Source organism: Rissa tridactyla, chromosome W (assembly GCF_028500815.1).
Source record: "Rissa tridactyla isolate bRisTri1 chromosome W, bRisTri1.patW.cur.20221130, whole genome shotgun sequence".
Lineage (NCBI taxonomy): Eukaryota > Metazoa > Chordata > Aves > Charadriiformes > Laridae > Rissa > Rissa tridactyla.
The window spans coordinates 1,550,468-1,570,700 of NC_071496.1; the positions used below are offsets into that span (position 1 = coordinate 1,550,468).

At 48.4% G+C, this 20,233-nt stretch overlaps 1 protein-coding gene across 25 annotated transcripts in view; it reads left to right on the forward strand.

The window, feature by feature from the left end:
- LOC128901944 (transcription factor 4) overlaps positions 1-20,233 on the forward strand; it is a 236,692-nt gene that overhangs the window by 198,594 nt on the left and 17,865 nt on the right. For 19 of the 25 annotated variants that reach the window (XM_054184112.1, XM_054184111.1, XM_054184116.1 and 16 more), the window contains 6 exons: positions 37-170; positions 3,730-3,862; positions 12,484-12,551; positions 13,854-13,932; positions 16,535-16,611; positions 18,856-19,059. In XM_054184112.1, the coding sequence (XP_054040087.1) occupies positions 37-170; positions 3,730-3,862; positions 12,484-12,551; positions 13,854-13,932; positions 16,535-16,611; positions 18,856-19,059 (695 nt within the window). The remainder of the gene's footprint in view (positions 1-36; positions 171-3,729; positions 3,863-12,483; positions 12,552-13,853; positions 13,933-16,534; positions 16,612-18,855; positions 19,060-20,233) is intronic. The other 6 variants (XM_054184120.1, XM_054184110.1, XM_054184114.1 and 3 more) reach the window with 2 other exon arrangements.

Sequence of the window (20,233 nt, forward strand, 5' to 3'; positions counted from 1 at the left end):
GCCCAAAGCCAGCGGTGTTTCCCTCCTGTGTTGCAGATGGCCATCACAGCAGCGACCCGTGGAGCTCCTCCAGCGGGATGAACCAGCCCGGCTATGGGGGCATGCTGGGCAACTCTTCTCACATCCCCCAGTCCAGCAGCTACTGCAGCCTGCACCCGCACGACCGCTTGGTAAGGCGCTGGGGGGGACACGCATCGCACCCACGCACGGCACAGACACGGCTTCCAGTTGGGCCACCAAGGTCATAGAATCACAGAATGGTTTGGGTTGGGAGGGACCTTAAAGGCCACCCAGTGCCACCCCCTGCCCTGGGCAGGGACACCTCCCACCAGCCCAGGTTGCTCCAAGCCCCGTCCAACCTGGCCTTGAACCCCTCCAGGGATGGGGCCCAAAATGTTCTCCACTCTTCCTTTTGTGCTCCCAACTCTGCAAAAAGGAGTTTGAGAAATCTCCAAAAACTTTGCCTTCGAGATTTTATTTGGGGTTCTCTGCAAGAAGGCAAGTTTTGAGCTGAAGGACGGCCCGGTGAAGCACCCGGAGTGGAGATGGCTGCCGCGGCCCTTGGAAAAGGGTGGCGATGGGGTCCTGCCGATCTTCACCCACGGGCAGTACCTGTTCCCACTGGAGATCACCTCCTCTGTGTGGATCACAGCCTCTCCTAGTGTAACTGGGAAGGGAAAAGAGGAGGAAAAAATGGTCCCGCAGACTGGTCCTCCAGCCAAGGTTGCGAGAAGGGGGTTGAGCCCATGTTTGTACCCTCTGCTTGTCCTCTGGCCACCAGCCAGCCGATGAGCTGCACCCGCCCCTGCATTTTAGTGTTTATAATTTATGGCAGTCAGTGTCCTTTGCTGGTCTGAGTTTATAGATAACGATCTAGCATCAATTTTCTGCTTTAAAAAAAGGCATTTTTTCCTATTTTCTCTGGTACACCCTGATCCCGAGCAGGAGGAAGTTGCTGGGACCGATTCCATCTATTGTATTGGAATAGAACAAAATTGGAATTAAATCTGATCTGAGTGCAGCTTAGGGGATATTATCCTAATATCATGGCTGAATTTGTTATGTAGAAATAACACTGGGTTCCATCAATGGTTTTGGATTTGTTTTGTTTTTAACTAAGAGGTAAAGAAATGAACAGACAGCTAAAGTGAGGTAATTTTTCTCAAAATGCGTGAAGCGTTACAAGTAACGTTTTTCTGTTTGTACCTCCACTTCTCATTCTTGAAGACCGTTAAAAAGGAGGAGTAATGAGGAGTAAGGGGGGAAGGAGTCCATTGCTGTAAAGTCTTGCAGAACCATCTTTTGGGGAATAAGAAGAATTAAACTCGCTCTTGCAAACTGAAAATTAATTTGCAAAACAAATCTTTTGAAGTCGCATGTTTCACGAGGTTAGCACACTGCTATGTAAAATTAATAGGAAGTCAAAAGCAAAAGAAATTGCCTCAAAAACTGCTTAATCATGCCCGTATAAAAGGCATAATTAAGGCACTAAGCAAACTTAACGTTGCTCTGAAGTGACAAGCATATATAATAGAAACTGAGCATAACTCTTAAAACCCAATTTAATCTGATTTGTTATCTCCACTGGTGCTCATTCGTCAGAATTAGGTGGCTTTTCCTGGTCTCAGCTCAGGGGAGGGGTAAAACAGCAGCGTGTCTTCACGGGGCAAGTCTGCAAACATTTGTGCGTTGAAGTTTACCTCGGTTCTGAATTCCTTGGGTTTGTAACACATAGGGGGGTTTATGAAGAGCTAAAATATTTCTGCGGTGTAAAATGGGTAGGGATGTTCCACCTAAACCTCCCAAGATGTTTTTCTATGTAGGTATTACTATACTTATCCTAAATCTCAGAGGCCGTGAGGACCACCGATACCAGCCCAAGTTGTAGGTGCTCAGTGCCGACGATGCTCATATTGATCATGTATTATGTGTATCTGGACGGGCAGAGCCTTCTGTATTTTAGGTAACACTGGGAAAGAAGGGAGGCGATGATACTTTAAATACTCTGCATGATTTCTGGTGGAGCATCATGGAGTCATAGAACGGATCGATGAGAGGTCAGCAGCTTGTGGTCAGCTGGAGCATCCATGAGTGGTCAGCTTGTCGAGGAGAGTTTGAGTGATTTCAGTTCGGTTCCCTGCCAACGTCCTCAGCTTCTCAGTGACCTGTAGAGAAAATGAACGTAGCACAAGGAAGAAAGAGAAGCTGTTGTTTGTTATTTTTACTTTCTCAGGCATATCGGTGATTCTCCAAACAGATGCATTGAATACAGAGAACAGTTCTCTGTTAAGTTCTATTCAGATCCCATGGTTTTTCCTAAACTGTTTGGCTGTAGCGGTTTGAGGGAGAAAATCCCAAACCAGCACTTCGATACGTGTCACAGAGCAGCCGCTGAGCAGAGGAGACGGAGTCGCTCATGTTCAGACCCGTGGCCCGAGCGCTCCTGCTTTCCTCCTCTCTCCGCCACATGAGAAATGCCGTTCGGCTGTGCCACTTCAGCCCCTTGGGTTTGGGGCTGAGCTCCTGGAATGGATCGTAACGAGTCAAAGCCTGAAAATGTTATTTGGACCTCAGTCAGAGTTGATGGTCGTTTTTCCATGGATAAGGAAAATAGGTTTGGGCTACGTTGTTTACATTCTTGGAGATAACTTTCAAGTGTTCCGTTACTTGGCACTTAATTACAAGAAATCCTGAAAAAGTAATTAAATAGTACAAATGAAGAGAAGGATGTTTTTAAGCAGCTTACTCTGAGCCACCTACGGAGGCAGAGGGCACAGAGATGATCTTGCTCTGACACTTCGATGCCCTGATCCTGGGCCAGGTACCACCATGTGTCTCCAGCTGCCCGTGTTTCTGAGGAGGCTTTGTATCAGTCTCCATAACCTAGAGGTCTTCTGCAGGACCTCTCTCTGCTGGGGGCAATGCTGTGATAGAGATAAAAGCTGGGCATGGTCTAGGACCTCTCTGCACACAGTGTCTTACTCCGATTAAGAAAAGGCTGTTCAACGGTGACAAATAGCTCTAATGTAAGCCAGGTTTAGAGTAATGCGAAGTCAGCAAAACGTTTGACCACAGCAATGCTGTGTCCCACTAAGGAAGGTTTGGGTTGATCCGGCCACATAGCTACCAAAGCCTTGTGTGTGCTGCCCAGATGTTTGTCCCACGCTTGTTTGGAGAACTCGATCCATCGCGTTTTCGATCGCATCTCGCATGGGCGCTGCAGTGGGAGGGAGAGTTGATCCGGTTGATTACCTGGGATGCCGGTGTGTTTCCTTATGGGCCGTTTTGTAGTACCAGCCGTGCATGTCTTGTAGTCAGATGTTGGTTTTAATGTCAAAAGCAGTGTGGGGTTTCTACCACTTCCCTTGGAAGGCTTTGCCCCCCGCCAATAGCTGTCCCTGTCAAAAGGATTTGCTTGATACATCACCTGACTTTTCTTTCTTAATTTCTTCTCATGAAGGAGATGGTACCTCTACGGTACCACCATCAGTAGTGAACCTTCCATTGTGGATATTTATCCACATCAGATAGGTGTAAGCCGTGTCTCCCCCAGAAGATGTCAAATTTGGGTAGAAAAATATGCTTCCCTCTTAGTCTTTGGGCAATATTTTACTTCTCTTGGTTGGGTGAAGTACGACAGCACTTAGGACTGGGGCAATATGAGCAGCCTGTTGCCTTCTGTGTTTGCAGTAGTTAAAATATTTCCTTTTTTTATCCTTTTTGCCACAGAGCTACCCATCACACTCCTCAGCAGACATCAATTCCAGTCTTCCTCCGATGTCCACCTTCCACCGCAGTGGCACAAATCATTACAGCGCGTCCTCTTGCACACCCCCTGCCAACGGGACGGACAGTATCATGGGTGAGTTGAGGTCGGGCGCTGCGCCTGCCGCCCGAGGTGCTCCCTTTCCCTCCTGGCTCCCCTCGCATCCGCTTCAGCGCACTCTGCTAGCGCCAAAGAGCTGAAATCAAAGAGCCGAAATCAAGGCAGGGGGGTTATTTGATGGTAGGTGTGGAAGGACTAGCGTCTCAGTTCAGTAGGTGCAGAGAGATAGCAAGAATTTAGTGGGAATAAACACATCAGAGTTGACCTTTGCCTCCTTCGCTCATGCGTTTTCCTACTACTACTTCTTTTTGTGAATTAAGTACAATTACAGCAAAGCGCGTTGCTTTTTTGTATGGAAGACATTGCACCGGTAAAGTGCCTGATCCCACCAGTTTCGAAGTCTGATTTTATTGTCTTTAGTGATTTAATGGCCTGCAGTGCCTGTGTGAGGTGATACTTCTGGGTCACGGCGTTCAGCCCCTTCAGTTCTTCGCTGGGTTTCCACGTGGTGGGGGGGGAAGCGGCGATGGCAGCGTGTCCCTGTAGGGGAGAGAGCCACCTCTGACGTTGCTGAGAGCGACTCTGTAAATTAAGAGCATACCTCTGGATGCTTAAATATTTGGCGAATACCGGTTCATACTTAAATACAGGAAATAAAAAAATATTGCTTTGCCTGTATCTCAAAGAGCAAATAAAGCTAATTAAATAATTGGTAAATAGGGAACACATCGCTGGACACATGTTTCGGATTACACACATGATTCCGTATTGAATGACTGCGAGCAGGACTAATGCAGTAAGAATGGAGGGTGGGTTCAAACATTAACACATGGGCATCATATTTTTCAAGATCTCTGAACAAAGAAGAAACTAAATACGGTCTCTTCTTAATTTGTCACTGTCTGAGAAAAACGTATCCCATTTCAGGATAGCATTTCTGTGCTCAATCTTGCCATTCCGTTGAGAGTTCTTCCTTTACAATGTACTGCCTCTTCTGCGCATGTGACGTAGGAAAATCACTCTCTCTTCTTCCCCCAAAAGAAGTCTAATAGAGTCAAATTTAATTCAGCCGTCTTTACACCGCTTAGGCAGAAGCCCTTACAGATAACATTTAGGGACGCAAAATCTTGCAGGGGGTTGTAAAGAGGTAGGGGTGCGAATGCACTGTGCCTCTGGGACCCACCCAGACAAGTACCCGAATTTCCCATGTATAAAAGGCATCCGGATTGTCATCTGGATTCATCTCCTGAAAAACCCAGTGTGTGAATCAGAATACAAAGATGCAGATTTTTTTAGCAGCTGTAAATATTCAACAAGTGGTACTGTTGAGCTGTGTCTGCACCGAGGGCTGCAAAAGTATTTCTTGGATCTCGATGCAAGTCCTAAACCCGGGAACCTCCCCTGAAGTCTGAGCACGCGCTCGCTTTTCCCTGATTTTCCCGAGGAAGCCGTCGGAGCTGGGCGGCCGGGAGCCAACGTGCCTCCATCCCGGTCCCCATGAGCGGGGTGGGGGCAGCTGACCTGCGTTCCCTGGTGGTCCTGCAAAGGCAGCGGGGACAAAATCCTTCCGAGGGAATTGTAGGATGGCATCGGCAGCGCTTAATTTGATGCCAAGCGTTGGCTTTTTATTTTCCGAGGTCCGAAGCGGTGCGATGTTTAAGCCTTCAGCATACGCTCTGCGCGTCTATCGTATCCATCTGACACCCGTATTAATCCCGCTCGCTGCTTTCACTTCTAATGACATGTTGTTTGTATGACATTATGCACTGTGACATGCAGCTTTTCCCGGAGAAACATTATGTGCATTTCCCCTTGAGGCACTGGTTTCACAGTAATTTTATTACCGGAGCAGTCACATAATACCGCACTGTATATTTTACAAGAATGTTAAGCTTCCAGTTACAGGAGGGCGGTGAACTGTCGCGCAGTGTAAGAAGAATATGCCTTTTATCCAGCAGTGTCACTTCCTCATAATTTGGGAAGATCATCAGCTGTGAATACCGAGATGGTGCAAGTTTTTCCACTCTTCTTAACATAGAAACATAATTTCCAGTCTGCTGTTTCAGAGAGCACTGTTCCGTCAGAACAGCGTGAGTTTGTACTAGAATTTAAACTATAAAAAGTCTGGCTGGAATTCTCTCATCGAAGGCTCCAGCCTATTGGTTACACTAGATGCTTTGCTAGATATAATGATACTCGCTGAGATACTGATTCCTGGAAGTTTATTCAATAATCTAAGATTTACAATCAGAATCCCAGCAGAAGGATGTGAAAAGGCTGTACTTCATCATTCTGTCCCTTTGCCTTCCAGTGCGGAATTGCTCTTCGCAGAAACATGCTGAGAAAGTTTTAGGAGATTAACTCTAACAATAAACACGCTCTTCAACAGAGTTAGAATCAATCCATCAAAAAGTTGCAGTCTTTCACGATGTCTTCAGAACATTAATAGGCTTGTGAGTGGGGGAACAGCTCACGAGTCAAAGCGATGGCATTTTCCAAGTCCTGTTTTACCATCCTGTTCCCAGATCCCTACCTGCTCTGTGGAGATGGACTTCACTTACCTGTTTTAATTTCTTCTCCTGGAAGTTCCATTGACTGTTCCCTTGCTCTTGCCTCAAACCCTTGTCCATCATCGATTAGTTAATTGAAACCTTTCTTGAAGTCTGGATTTGGCTACTTCATTCAGTTAAAGCCCAGTGCAGAAATGTCTTGGATAAGCGCTGCCCTTCCAGATTTGGAGGAGTTTCATAGTATTCCTTGCACTAAGTTGTTCAGTATTTTGCATAAGAACTTGAAAACATCTGTCCTTGTTCAGACCAAGCACTCATCTATGCAACAGTCCTGTCTCCAGCATCCAGCAAAGACTCCAAGGATTTCCTTGGGAGGAACAGAAAAACATACACGATATTTTCCCAGCTGTTCCAGTGCTGGATGCAGCGCTGAGTCCTTGGGAAACTTGAGTTCATTCTTCTCCATGAAGTGACCCAGCCTTTCCTGGAGGCCTGGCCCAGTGATGTTAAACACCTGTGACACGGTGCTCCTCCTCTTTCATTTTGACTCCGCTCCCTCAAGACCCGGTGTGGTCCTCCCTCCTTCTCCTGTGGCCGTGAGCCCCAGATGAAAACCTTTCTGCCCCGTTGTTTGGGTTTTTGTAGCCTGCATCATACCCTGCTGTGGCAGTCCCTTTTCCAAGCTGGAGAATCCATGTTTATTGAGTTTGTCCCCTAAGGGAATCACCCTCTGCTTTTTCTGACTTCACTTCTATTGACCTTGATGCTCTTTCTTGATGGACTTATCAGATCTTTGCTCTGTATCCAAACTACAGGTGTGGCGTGGATTCAGAGGGATGTAACGGGCTTCTGGGTTGTCTCTGCTCTTTGCCCGGTTGTTGCTCGTGGTTGGGGTTTTCCTGGGGGCAGTGAGGGGCTGGTTCTGCTGCTTAACTGTCAGCTCAGGTTGTCAGCTAATTACTCTAAGTTTTCTCCTCTTTCTGGGCTGCTTGTTAGGTAACTGAGAGCCAGCTTGTGTGTATTTACGGCTTTTTCCCTGCCCCGTGTTTGTTGCCTGGTGGTTTTTATGTACGTATGGCATTTATGGCCCAGCGAGTTAGTGTTACAAGAGCTGCTCTTTACACATAACATTATATTTTATTATCCTGAATCAGGATCCTGCCAAACGTCACAACCTCGGTGTATACCATGTCTTTTTGCAGGCCATGTATGAGTATGTTGAACAGTACAGAGCTGCACAACTGGGATTTTGCTGGTAATACTCCTCTTGTAAAGCTAACTATTAATTCCGGCTCTTGTAGTCCCTCTCTTGATCATTTCTTGATCTGCAAGAATACCTTCGCTTCCCTGTTATCTGAAGACAGTTTCATTTCTTTAAGAGCCTTTGGGAGGTGGCTTTGTTGAAAGCTGAGGGTACAAATCTGTCATATTTGCTGGATCTTCTGCGTTGATGTGCTCATCATGATTTTGAAAGAATTCAGATTTGCAAGACACGCTTTCCTCCAAAAAAGCGGTGTTGGTTGTGCAATATGGTGTATTTATCCGTCTGGATATTGCTCTTTCTGATCTTTCCCAGTGGAGAAGTCAGATTTAAAATCTGGTGGCTCTTTGAATTCACAGAACTTTGTTTTCAGTGTTGGTTTTTAATATTTTCTACCTCTTTTTTGGTCTAAGCAGTCGGTTTTACTCTATGGTTAGAAGTTAGGCAATTCTGTGTTCGCATTTCTTGAGAGCTCTTAGAAACTTCATTTGGCTCTTCCTTATTTTTCTTTTTATTGATTTATTTTAAAGCCTTTACATTGACGCTTCAGTTGGAGCCAATTTTTCTGACTAATCCCTTGTAAAATATCATCTGTCCCATGGCAAAGCAGATGAAAATAATCTGTTTAGCGTTTCTTCTGTTACCCTTTTTTTCCTTGAGTTCTCCTGTTGTATCTTGGTTGTTTGCAGGTCCTACCAACTCTCCAACGTTGTCCTTATTTCTCATGGGGTTGAAAAAGCTTTTAATATTTACTTTAAGCCATTAAAAATTGTTCTTTCAAAGTATTTTTTTGGTCTTACATGGAAATTGTGTTAAATATTTACCTAAGATCCTCCACCTTGCTCAACCCGTACATCTTACGGTTTTCTTCCAAAAGCTGAAGGGAAGTAGAGGAGTGCTTGCTGGATGTGATGAAAGCCTTTTATTTAGGTAGGATCAATACCTGTTCTTCTACATTTTACATATTTTTGGAAAAACACCCAAGGATAGGTTTTACAGAGGTGACAGGGCGAGGCGTTAGACCGTCTGAGCCCCTGCCGTGGTGACCCTCACATTACTTTGGAGTTCCTTACTTCGGAGTTTGGTGACCTCGCAGGTTACCTTGCGAATGCCCCCACCGGGAAGACGGATGGAGCTGCTGCGGGAGCACCGGCAGCAGGTTTCATCAGGTCGCTCGTCAGTGCGGGATGACAAATCTGATGCCAGCTGGGCTGGGCTGCAATCCTTCTTCCCTGCCGGCCGCTCGCGAGGAGGAGCGGGCTCTGCACGGACATGCTCTGAGTACTCCCATCCATCTTCATGATGCACATCCCAGCCTAATCCAAATAGTTCTTGCTTTTCATAGGAATTGTATTCCATTCTGGGTGCTGTTCTGGACCCCAGCGGTGCCTTTCAGAGCTCGGGGAACTAACCCAATGGTTTAAGCCTGGCAGCTGTAGGACACACCGAAGCCATCAGCTAAGCCTGTCCCCGCTCAGCCTTTGGGGCGTCAGCGGCTACATTTAAATAGCGTTTCATTGAAGCCAGCGGTGAAGGGATGGACCAACAACTGTGCGATATTAATAGAAACAGTTGCTTATATTCCATAGCCCTTCCCTCTGTGAAGCAGCACTGTACCTTACCGTTCTCCACAGTGATACCCTGGCTTATCGTTTCCTGCATTTGAGGTCAGGCTCTTATTTCTGTAGGGCCCGGTCCCAGGATGATGTTAGTTTTGTCCCATTGCTCCCAAAATCTTTGGGCTCTTGCAGCAGATGCTCCTTGCTGTGTTTCTTCTGAAGACTCTATTTTTCTGTTCTTCCTTCAAAAACAGGGTTTTCTTAGTCACCTACAGATTTCAGTCATGTCCCTTACCTTACCAAAATGATAGCTAAAGTTCACGTGTAAAATGGTTAGTGATGTAAGAAAGAAAAACATACATTTAAAAGGTTAGTTGTATTTAAGCAATCCCAGCTATTTTTGTGACATGAACGCTTTCAGAAGATCTTTGTCTACTGATGTTTATCTTGCTCTTCCACGCGGAAGGTGCCGTAGTTACCTTCCTTTGCCCGTTTTCTCCTCTGTCCTGGAGAAGCCAAACCCAAGAGTGCTGGGGAGGAGCCTCAGCCCAAAGCTCCGTGCGTCCGCTCCTCCCTGCTCTGGCTTTCCCTGGGGTTTGGCAGCCAACAGCTCGGGGCCATCCCCGGCCGGGGTTCAGTAGCCACCGATGGATGTTCTTTTTCGTGAATTTGTCCAGTTCTTTTTAAATCTATTTATATGTTTGGTCTTTGCGTGCCTTAAAACAACGAGTTTCCCCATCTGACTGGACACTACTGAAAAAACCAACCTTTGTTTGTTTGTTTTAATGGGTGGCTTTCAGTTTTTGTATGGGAAGAGCAACAAATAATGATGGAGAGCTTGCCTTCCCCACGTCACAAACCTCTACTGTATTGCTCTTCAAGCATGTCTTTCCCAGTGAAATTCCCTCTCTGCTGCCCATCCTTGAGGCTCTCCCTGTATGTTTTCCAGGCCCACCGCATTAATTTCTCTTCAAAGTCTTCCAGGAAAAGTTTAATATTCGGTATATCCGAAGAATTCCTTTGTTCTTGGCGGTAACTAATCTAAGACGTGGCCCAGCTCAGCGCGTTCAGGTTTCTAAGAGCACGTGGAGCAAGACTGTGGTCCCTGCGTTTGCTTCTCCCGCAGGACCAGTATAGCTCATCTCATTAGGAGAAACCAGCCTTCAGACAGACAAATGTAGGACTTAATTTTAGGATAATGCAGTTAGAGTCACTTAGAAAAAGGAAAAAACAAGGCATGATTTACATTTAGATTCACAGTTCACTTTAGAGCGAAGTAACTGAATTTCTGGACATCTGCCTGGTATTATTTAAGTCGCAAACCTTTAGGTTGTGATTTAAGAACATTAAATTACCCTGATAAGTTGTATCTCTAGCTGACACTGCCTGTTCTATCTGTCTTCGCGTTTCTTTATATATCTTTCTTTATGTGTCTTGATGCCTAATTCCAAAGCTGAGATCACAAATAAGCTGCCATTGGCAGATGAGCATATTTCCAAGTATACAATAATAAAAGTTTAACTGAGAAAAGGGGGGAAAAAAAGGAGTAAGAAAAGACGTACTTGCGAACCGCACGGTACAAGTTTGTCTAACAGCGTCTGGGACACACGTGGTCCTCGAGGCTTTTCCAGAGGATTCTGGTGTAGGAGGAACGCTGAACAGTATTTCAGGTTAAATGTAAAGATGCTGCGTTTCTTAAATTTGACAACGCACATGTTTACGTGAGAAATAGAAGGAAATTTGCTGTTCCGTGCCATGCCTTAAGTTTTCCTAACTAGACCCTGCTGAAGCTGCTGCTAGAAATTTTGGGCTTAGGCAGGATGGGTATAATAGAAAAAAAAAAAAAATATATATTTCAATAACTGATAACCTCTGGCAGCAGAGATACGGTATCTGCTAAGCAAGGAAGGCTGGGATGGAAGGGTCAAGGGATGGAGACTAGGAAAAGGTAACTGGAGACGGTGGATGAGATAGATGCTTCCAGGGTGGGAAGGCTGGAGGAGGTGGAGCAGAGAGGTTGCTCTGAAGGGGATGGCAGGACATCCCTCGGACCACGGGTTTCCCGGCTGGTCCTGTGGAGCTGCAACATCCGCAGGCAGATCAGCTGGTCTGCTTTGGGTGCTGGTCCAGACGCAGTCCGCGGTTAGCGGCTGTAGTTACACCAATGGCAAAATCAGAGTTAAATCCAACCCTGGATCCAACCCCACTCCTTCCCATGCCCTGAATATTTAACTGCATAGCGCTGGGGTGAAACTTGGAGGAGGCTTTTTAATATTACTTTTTAATGACCAAAAAGGTGCCTGCGCTTGCACTTTGTGGGCAGTTTGGTCCCTGAGCCCTTTTCCCGTGGGATGCCCCCGGCTCAGAGCAGGGTTGGGTTTGCTCCTGGAGTGCTCTGGGCGCAGGGTCCCGTGGCCTGGTGGTGCAGAGCCTGGCGAGGGACTTGAGGGGGGGAAACAGGGGGACCGAAGCCCTTCAACCCCCCCTGCGTACGGGATCCTCTCCAGCCTCAGCCCTCGTGTTCCGGACAGTAGTCCAGGCTTTCAGGGGTGGGTACTGACGGCTGGTTTCTCCTTTTCTGGCCACCTGACATGGGATCCTCAGGGACGAAAGCAGAAGGTCCTCACGGGCGGCACTTTTAGTTTATAAACGGGCATGCAGATGCTGAAACTGGTGGGATGTTTCACCCAAGTTTTTCTTTCCTTCAATTTTTCCTCTAAAGGAGAAGTTTCAGTCCTGCCATCTGAGCGTGGTGATTTTTCTTGCCCTAAATTTCTTATATAAAACATGCGATCCCGTCACCTGAGAGATGGCGGAAACCCATTTCATTCAATGCTCGTGAGAGGTTCAGAAGGAACACTTTGGAGAAGTCCGTACGGGATTTCATAACGCCTTTAAAACCTGCGTTGAAAAGCCTACAAGGGAGCGGGGTGGCAACGTGAAAGAGGAGAAAACAAAAGCCCTTCCCCAGCCCCGCGCTTTGGCTCGGGCGGGTTTGCCTAGCGGTGCGCTTGCCTATTTTCCCTATCTTTGAGCATCTTCCGCTGTTAGAAGCCTTGTGCTCGGAGAAAGTAAAGCCATATGGCCGAGTACTATCAAATACACTATATAATTTTTTAAAAAACTGCATGTCAAGTTTATATTTTATCTGCAAAAATGGAGCATGAATGTGTTTGATATCTACCTTAGTAAACAAATTAATGGTAATTAAAGATTAATTTTGTGTAATTAGCATTAAAATGCAATTAAATTGTGAGTAAGTGGACCAGGAATAGAAGTCTATGATGTCTTACTGTCTGTTTTTACATCGAGTCTTTTGTTTTTCAGCAAACAGAGGAAGTGGGGCAGCAGGCAGCTCGCAGACTGGTGATGCGCTGGGGAAAGCACTTGCCTCTGTAAGGAAATATTTACTTTGGAATACACATTTACCGTTTTGAAAGTGTGAGCTTTAATGAGAATTGGACGCCTGGAGGTTACGAAGATGAAGAGCAAACGGGAGAGATCTGGTCTCAGAGGTCACCCGCGGGGAGTTGCTGCCACCTGAAATATTGAACAATCAGTGCAAAATGGTGTTTCAAAAGTTTTAGATTTAATTTTATGGCAGACTAGAAATGGAAAGAGGGGAAGCCTTGACCTGGTCGCGTTGACTGGGTGCCAAGGAGCTGTGTCTGTTCCTCTATCACACACTGCATTTCCGAGGGCGAGGGAGGTCTGGATGACTTCTGCGCTACCGAGCCATCCGCAAAGAGGATTCCTTTTGAATTTGCCTTTAGATTTTCTAGTTTTCACGGCAGTTTCCACCTATTCAGTTACCGTGGTTGCTGTTAAAGTCAGCGGTTACCAGCTCTTACCTGGGTAGCTGGGGTACAGCAGTTTTCCGGGAGGAAACCCTGCCGTGCCCCAGCTATCGCTGCGGTACCAGCTGGCACGGGCTGACTTTTAATAAGGACCACTATAGTTATTTTCTGGGCAGAGTGGGTTCCATTGAGTTCTCATGAGAGTTAATATTTTTTTTTTTGCATATTCTTCCATGCCTCATTGAAAAAAAAAAAAAAAAAAAAAAAAAGACGAAAAGTCAGACTCTAGTTTGCCTGAAATAACTGATACAGTACAGAATCCACTTTGAAGTGGTGCCCTGACAAATGGCACGGGTGGTGAGCGGGGACGCCGCCGGGCGGTGACACCCTCGCCCGGGCACGGGGCACGCGGGGGCTTTCTGGCCGGAGCAGCGCAGGAGTAGTCGGAGTTTGCTGCTGCGGATTACCCGCTGTGCCAGGGTTTAACGTGCCCTGCTCCCTTTGCTTTATTTTGGCCATTAAGGGATTTCAGCGTAATAAAAAAACAAAACAAAACAAAACAAAAAAGCAATTTTCAGGCGTGCTTTAAGGCCGTGTGCAACGACACTCATTTGTAAAGTAGTCTATGCAATGAAAATGTGTATATCTACCGTAGCAGATCCGTGTGACAATCAGAAACCATCGCTTAATTGGCTAGTGTCTGTTCCCATCAAAAGGGGTCTGTTGTCTAGCTTCCTGCATCTAATACAGTTTTGTCTTTATAAAAATATTAATATTTGAATAAGAGGCTTTTTAACCTGTCCTGCTTTCATTTAAATGAACTGAATGCATAAGAATTCCATATTTCTTTCTGCATCAGTTTGTGATGGCTTTAGATTAATTCTGTATCATCTTTTAAAGATCTATTCTCCAGATCACACCAACAACAGCTTTTCATCAAATCCTTCAACTCCTGTTGGTTCTCCCCCTTCTCTCTCAGGTATTGTTGTTACAATTCTATTTTACTGAACGTTTCAACGTATTTTTGGTAGGAGGTGCCTAAATGAGCTCCTGCGGTACTGGGTGTGAGCTGCGCATCCAGCGGGCAGCGCCAGGTGGATCCCGTGGTCCCACTGGGACCAGCAGAGAGGTGTCCTCCACGCTGCATTTCCAGGGCAGAGAGAAGGGCGTTGCAGCTCTCAGGCGGACGCAGTTCCAGAAAAAGCGGTGGTTTTTACGCAGCCTTATCGCGGCTTCCTGCGGTGCCCACGGGGTCTTGCGGTGAATGATTTCTGCCCTGTGCAGAGCGCGTCCCCGCGCCGTGGCCGTGTCCCCGTGCAGGGACACCCAAGCCCTTGCAGCAGCCTTGCTCCGGGGTGGCCGTGCCAGGTACATCTCCTTGGACGTTGCCCCATCCCCTCCTGGGGCCAAAGCAAAAGCCTGTTTGGTCCATAAAGCGTGTCTCTGGACAAACTGAGCCCCTGTGAATCCACTTGATCTGTTTTAAACTTTGTTTACAATAACCGCAAATTTTAACTAGACCCACTTTACTAATAAAAGCCTAAACTGCAAAGATCCAGAGGCCCAGGGTAGTTCTCATGAGCATCAGGTGTTTTAAATGCTTACCTGAATATAATTGAGATTTCTTAAACCTTGAGACGTTCCAGCTAGAGCGTTAGGCTTCTCCTCCCACGCAGCACCCACTAACGCCTTGGAGAAGGCCTCTTGGCTTCCCGTCCCCTCTTTGAGCCGAGGTCTAAATCACAAGTAACCAAACACCTCGGTCTCCTCTTCTTTGGGCATGAGCCCTGGATCCCGTTAACCTCCCCGGGCATCCTAAAAGGCAGCCAAGGAGTTTCCGTAGGGCAGTGCTGGCGAGGTGGGATCCATCCCTGGTTCTCCACGAGTTGCACGACGGAGATGGAGGGAGCTCCTGGGCTTCTGGTGGCCCAGCCCCAGAGACGTAGACCCAGTGGCAGCTCTAGGGTGCTGAGACCCTTTTGGAAGGAGGGCTGGGGAGAAGCTGGTGGTAGCTGGCAGCAGGACAAGGTCCAGGAGGTCACCACGTCCACCTCCATCACGCTCACCTGCTGTGATGGAACATGTAACATTGGGGTGACATCCAGTCAACAAATGTCCCCACAAAGCCACCCCCAGCAGGGGATGGGGGACAGAGAGACCAGCTGGCCTGTCACAGCTTGGGTGGGGGGGGTGTTTATCTCGGAAAAGGCCTTTCTGCCCTTATTTTGCCTGGACTTACCCCAAGATGTAGCACCCCATGGCACTGGGGCTGCCCTTCTCCCAGCGAGGGGAAAATCCCGTGCTAATCCGGGCTGCGTTGCTTTCCGCAGGCTCTACTGGGTAAACAGGGAGAACCCAGTCTCCAAATAAATAAAAATAAGGAATATAAGTGCACTTAAATAAGAGCTGAGGGTCTTTAGCATGCAAAACGCTTTCCCTCAAGGATATCGAGGGCTGGTTAAAAATGATATCGAAAGTAAAAGATTGCTGCTCATTGCTGCAGTCAGTGCCGTAGCAAAACCTCAACCAAAAGCTCCATGGGGACCAGAAAAGGGAAGATTTAAGTTTTAATTAGAACTGACATAATTTTTGACTTTTATGAGGAAAAAAACATCTTAACTGCGAGAGCCCAAAAAAAAATTGCCATGAGTTCCACCCTGGCCTGTCTCAGCCCAAGCGAATGCCAGTGTAGACAGTGAGATTAAAATCCTAATATTTCCATCTCAAATTCTTAACCCTGTTTTATGAGATCATGGAGCAGATCATTCATTCAAAAGAACATTATAAATTGTCTAAGCCTTGTGCGCTATATATATATATATATAAAAAAAAAAGCTGTTGGGAAAATACTTGGAAAAAAACCCTTCTTTTCCCCATGTTTGCCTCTTTCACAGGGGCAATTTTTTCCTTAGAAAATGCTGCTGGAGACCGGCGTTTTTTTTTCCCCCAGCAGCAGGAACAGATTTAGAGCAGTGGATACAAAGCAGAAGGTTTTTGGTCGGACCTTTGGCGGTTTTACCAGGCCAAACCAAATAATCCGCCCAAAGAGAGCGCAAACCTTATCAGCGTATACGTGAAATGTCGTGTGCAGTGCTTTTACTGACTTTTTTTTTTTTTTTTTTTTTTTTTTTTTTGTTAAAGATTTTGTCAAATTGCTGGTGGGCTGACGTAACCGGTGGCACTGAGTGTGTCTGGAAGGAAGGCTGGGAGAAATGGGCTGCTCTGTGCCGGGCTCCGGCCGCCCCGCAGCGCTGCTGCTCCTTCCACTGCCGAGACGTCCCCATCTCCCGGAGCCTCTCGCAGCTCCAGCTGCCGAGGGAATGAATGCAGCCCTCTATGCCGAGGAGCAGCCTGGGGGAACTTTGTGGCCTGCATCTACGTGCTTTGCTACAAAATACCTTTTTTTTTTCTTCCCCCCCCCCCCCCACCCCCTCTACCCCTGTGTATTTTGGAAGTTCTCCATATGTCTGCTCTATAGTCTATCTGGAATACGGCATTTACATGTCTACAAAACTGTCCAAAAAGTTTGAAAGACATTTTTGTTTGCATAGTTCTAATGGTAATTCCAATTTTACTATTAGCAGGCACAGCTGTTTGGTCTAGAAATGGAGGTCAAGCGTCATCATCTCCCAATTATGAAGGTCCCTTACACTCTTTGGTATGTTTTGATTAGTGACCTCCTCTGCCTCAGTATTTTACTTGCTGTTCTTTCCATTTCTCATCCATTCTTCTCACACAGGTTTTCATTTCGTTAGTGACCGCTATGCCCTCGGACTTGAGTTTGCCACCTCTAAATTCGTCTCCTGGGGGGCCCCGCGCTGTAGATACGTGATGCGGTTGGAGATGCTGCTGGCCAGGGTCTCCTGTTTGACAGGGGATGCGGTGCTGGAATCTACTGGAAAGGGGAGCCAGGACCACGAAAGGAGGGGAGGATGAGCAGGCAGATGGAATAGATTGAGGAGGAAACGGGAGTAGGAAGGTGCGGTGGGCGTCACGCAGGACGACGCGTCCATCAGTCCCACGGAGCGAGGGAGGGAGGAGTGCGGCCTGTGCGGCAGCGATGGTCAGGAGTCCTCCCTCCGGGACAAGCCGGTGGGATGAGCTCGCCAGGCCGAGCTGGTCCTAAACGCTTGTGTTAAAGGGATGTCAGTAAGATTTGTTATCTTGCCCAATGGAAAGAGAAAGAGATGGAGCTGGCCAAGAGCACGACAGGACAGGGAAGGACTGTAGAGAGTCCAATGTCCTCTGTCTCCCTCTTCCCGGTGGGTTGTTGCTCTCAGTTGGAAGTCGAGGGGGTTTCACTGATTGGTGTGAAACACCCGATGTGTTGTTGGGTGTAAAATAAATAGGGCTAGAACTTAAAAGTTTCCTTAAAAAAGAAGCAATCGGGTAATTCCCGAGGACACAGCGTTCGGCCCCCCTAGTACGGGGCGACGCAGCAGTCCCCTTGGCTTCGTTAGGTGTTTGCCAGAGCCAGGAATTAGCACGGACTGTTTCATCCGCCCCGATACAGCAATCCCTCTCATGATTGCGATATTTTCTAGGCTCTCTGTCTTCCGGAGGTTTTTTAGTGAGCTTGGTTTGCGGAGAGCATTGGCTTGGTTAAGAGAATTGCTGGAGAGATCCATAAGCTCTGCCTAATTATTTTTGCAGCCGAGGTTCCCCGTGCTTGGGGGCTGCCCTGTGAGCTTCCCCCTTCCGTGTTTTATTCACGAGCAAAGGCTTCAGCTTCGCTGGGGATGGCCTAGGCCAGTGGTGGGGCCTGGGGGAGGCAGAGCAGGGCCTGTGGGGGGGTTTGGTGAGCAGCGGCTCCCGCCATGGGTTGTCCCCGGAGCATGGCACGCAGACACGGGTCCCTCCTTTCGTGGAGCAGCCCGTGGTGCAGGCAGGCTGAAGCCTTGAGGTTGTTATTCCCTTCAGCCCGTGGCTTCTCCTCCTTCCTCCTCCTCGCCTGCCAGCAGCACCCCTCAGAGGGGGGTGTTTTTTGGCTCAGCAGGAGCACGGTGTTGGGGGGCAGTAGCTTCGGGGTCCCCGAAGGCTCTCCCCAGGGTCGTGGGTGGGTGGGCTGGTGTTTAGGATGATGGAAGAAGTGGGAGGCAAGGGCCATCCTTTCCAGGCACGTGGCCATCAGGACCCCCATGGCATTGCAAGCGGGGGGGTCGGAGCGGCCCTGCACCCCTCAGTCCCCGGCTGCTCATCGCTGCCACGTTGCTCACCAGCCGTAAGCTAGGGAAGAGTCTTCCAGCTAGGGAAGAGGATTTATGGCTGTTTTTACCAGTGACAAAAAGCAATTCCAGGATGCATATCCGTAGGGAAAAAAATCCCCCCCAGCAGCGAGGGACCTCGGGAGCTGGTAGTTTCTCTTTCTCTCTTTGTGTGTGATCCTGGGATTAGATGGGGGGAGGAAAATCCTGGTCAGAGATTGATTACGATTAGAGGTGTATTTGTTTCTTTACTTCTTTTTTTTTATTATTTTTTTATTATTATTTTTTTTTTTTAAGTAATCACTAAAACTTTTCAAAGACATAGAGGGCAACATATGTACTGTAATGATTATGTTCATGAGGAATCATTGAACCTGTTTTGCCCATGAAAATCAAAGCTGTACTCGTGTTAACCATGCTCTCTCCTTCCCCGCAACGCTACTCTAAACATTGCCCTAGGGAAACAAAACCGCTCCTTTCCAAAAAAAAAAAAAAATTAAAAAAAAAAAAAAACAACCAAAAAAAAAGCGCCAAAACCAACAAAAAATACACCAAGGGGTTGAGAAGGAAGGACTGGCTGTCAGTGACCGTGCCCCCGCGCGCCCCATGCCCACCGGCGGCAGCGCCCCGTGCCCGGCGCTGGGCATCCCTGCGCGCCTGCTGATGCTCTTCCCGCTTTGTTTCTCGCACGCCAACAGCAAAGCCGGATCGAGGACCGCCTGGAGAGACTGGACGACGCCATCCACGTCCTGCGCAACCACGCGGTGGGGCCCGCCACCGCCATGCCGGGGGGCCACGCCGACATGCACGGCTTGATAGGGCCGTCGCACAACGGAGCCATGGCTGGGCTGGGCTCCGGCTACGGCACCGGCCTGCTCTCCGCCAACCGGCACTCGCTCATGGTAAGCCACGGGACTCGCCGGGGTGAAAAACCAACCCAATCCATGGGCGCGGGGAGGGGGATGGATGGGTGCGAGGGTCAGCAGGGGTTTGCAGCTGCTCAGAGATGGGATGCACATGTGCGTTTTCATGGAGGGAGCGACGCTGCCGTGCCTTGGCGCAGGGTGGAGGTGTCAGCCGTTGTGCTGCAGGTGTGTGTACGCGCATTTCGCTCCAATGGCGGTACGTGTGCCCGTCTCTGCTTGTTCCCTCCTGTCCCCTCAGCTCAGCTGGCACCACGCCTGTCACCGGTACCAAGCCCTCGGCTCTGCGTCCGCCCTCGTTAACCATCCTGGCTGACGTAGCCTGGCTTGGCTGGGGGCACGGGGGCACCAAGAAGTCACTGGCAGGCACCGCCGGGGGGTGGGGAGCAGCAGCCCCACGGCAGCGGGGCAGGCACACACCAGTGGGGTCGGGCTCTCCTGCGCCTTTCCAGGGGCCGTTCGCATGGCTGCACGTTGGGGACCAGCGGCACAGCCCCATTTTACCCTTCTCATACCATGTGCACAGAAGCTGCCTTCCAGTCCCTCAAGGGGCTCCAGGAGAGCTGGGGAGGGACTCTGGAGCAGGGAGGGGAACCATGGGACGAGGGGGAACGGTTTTAAACTGGAAGAGGGGAGATTGAGATGAGATATTGGGAAGCAATTCTTTGGTGTGAGGGCGGTGAGCCCCTGGCCCAGGTTGCCCAGAGAAGCTGTAGCTGCCCCATCCCTGGAGGGGTTCAAGGCCAGGTTGGACGGGGCTTGGAGCAACCTGGGCTGGTGGGAGGTGTCCTTGCCCAGGGCAGGGGGTGGCACTGGGTGGCCTTTAAGCTCCCTTCCAACTCTAACCATTCTATGACTCTGTGTGCGTGTACGTGTATGGCACAGGGCACGAGGGGGTGTGAAATCTTCAGGGGTTCATTTATTCTTTGATTTCCAGGCCAGGTGAACATGAAATCACTGCCCTTACCCAGGTCTTGAAATGCTTTTACTTTTTTTATTTGCTTTCAAAAAGATTTCGGTAGCGTCGCGTGTCATCAGGACCTACCGCTCGCTTTTTAGTGTAAGGCGCGGTTTTGGCGTGCAGGGCTGGAGAAGGGTGAAGGAACGGGAGGTGGTAATCCCCTCCTTTTAAACACATCCTTAATTTTGAGGG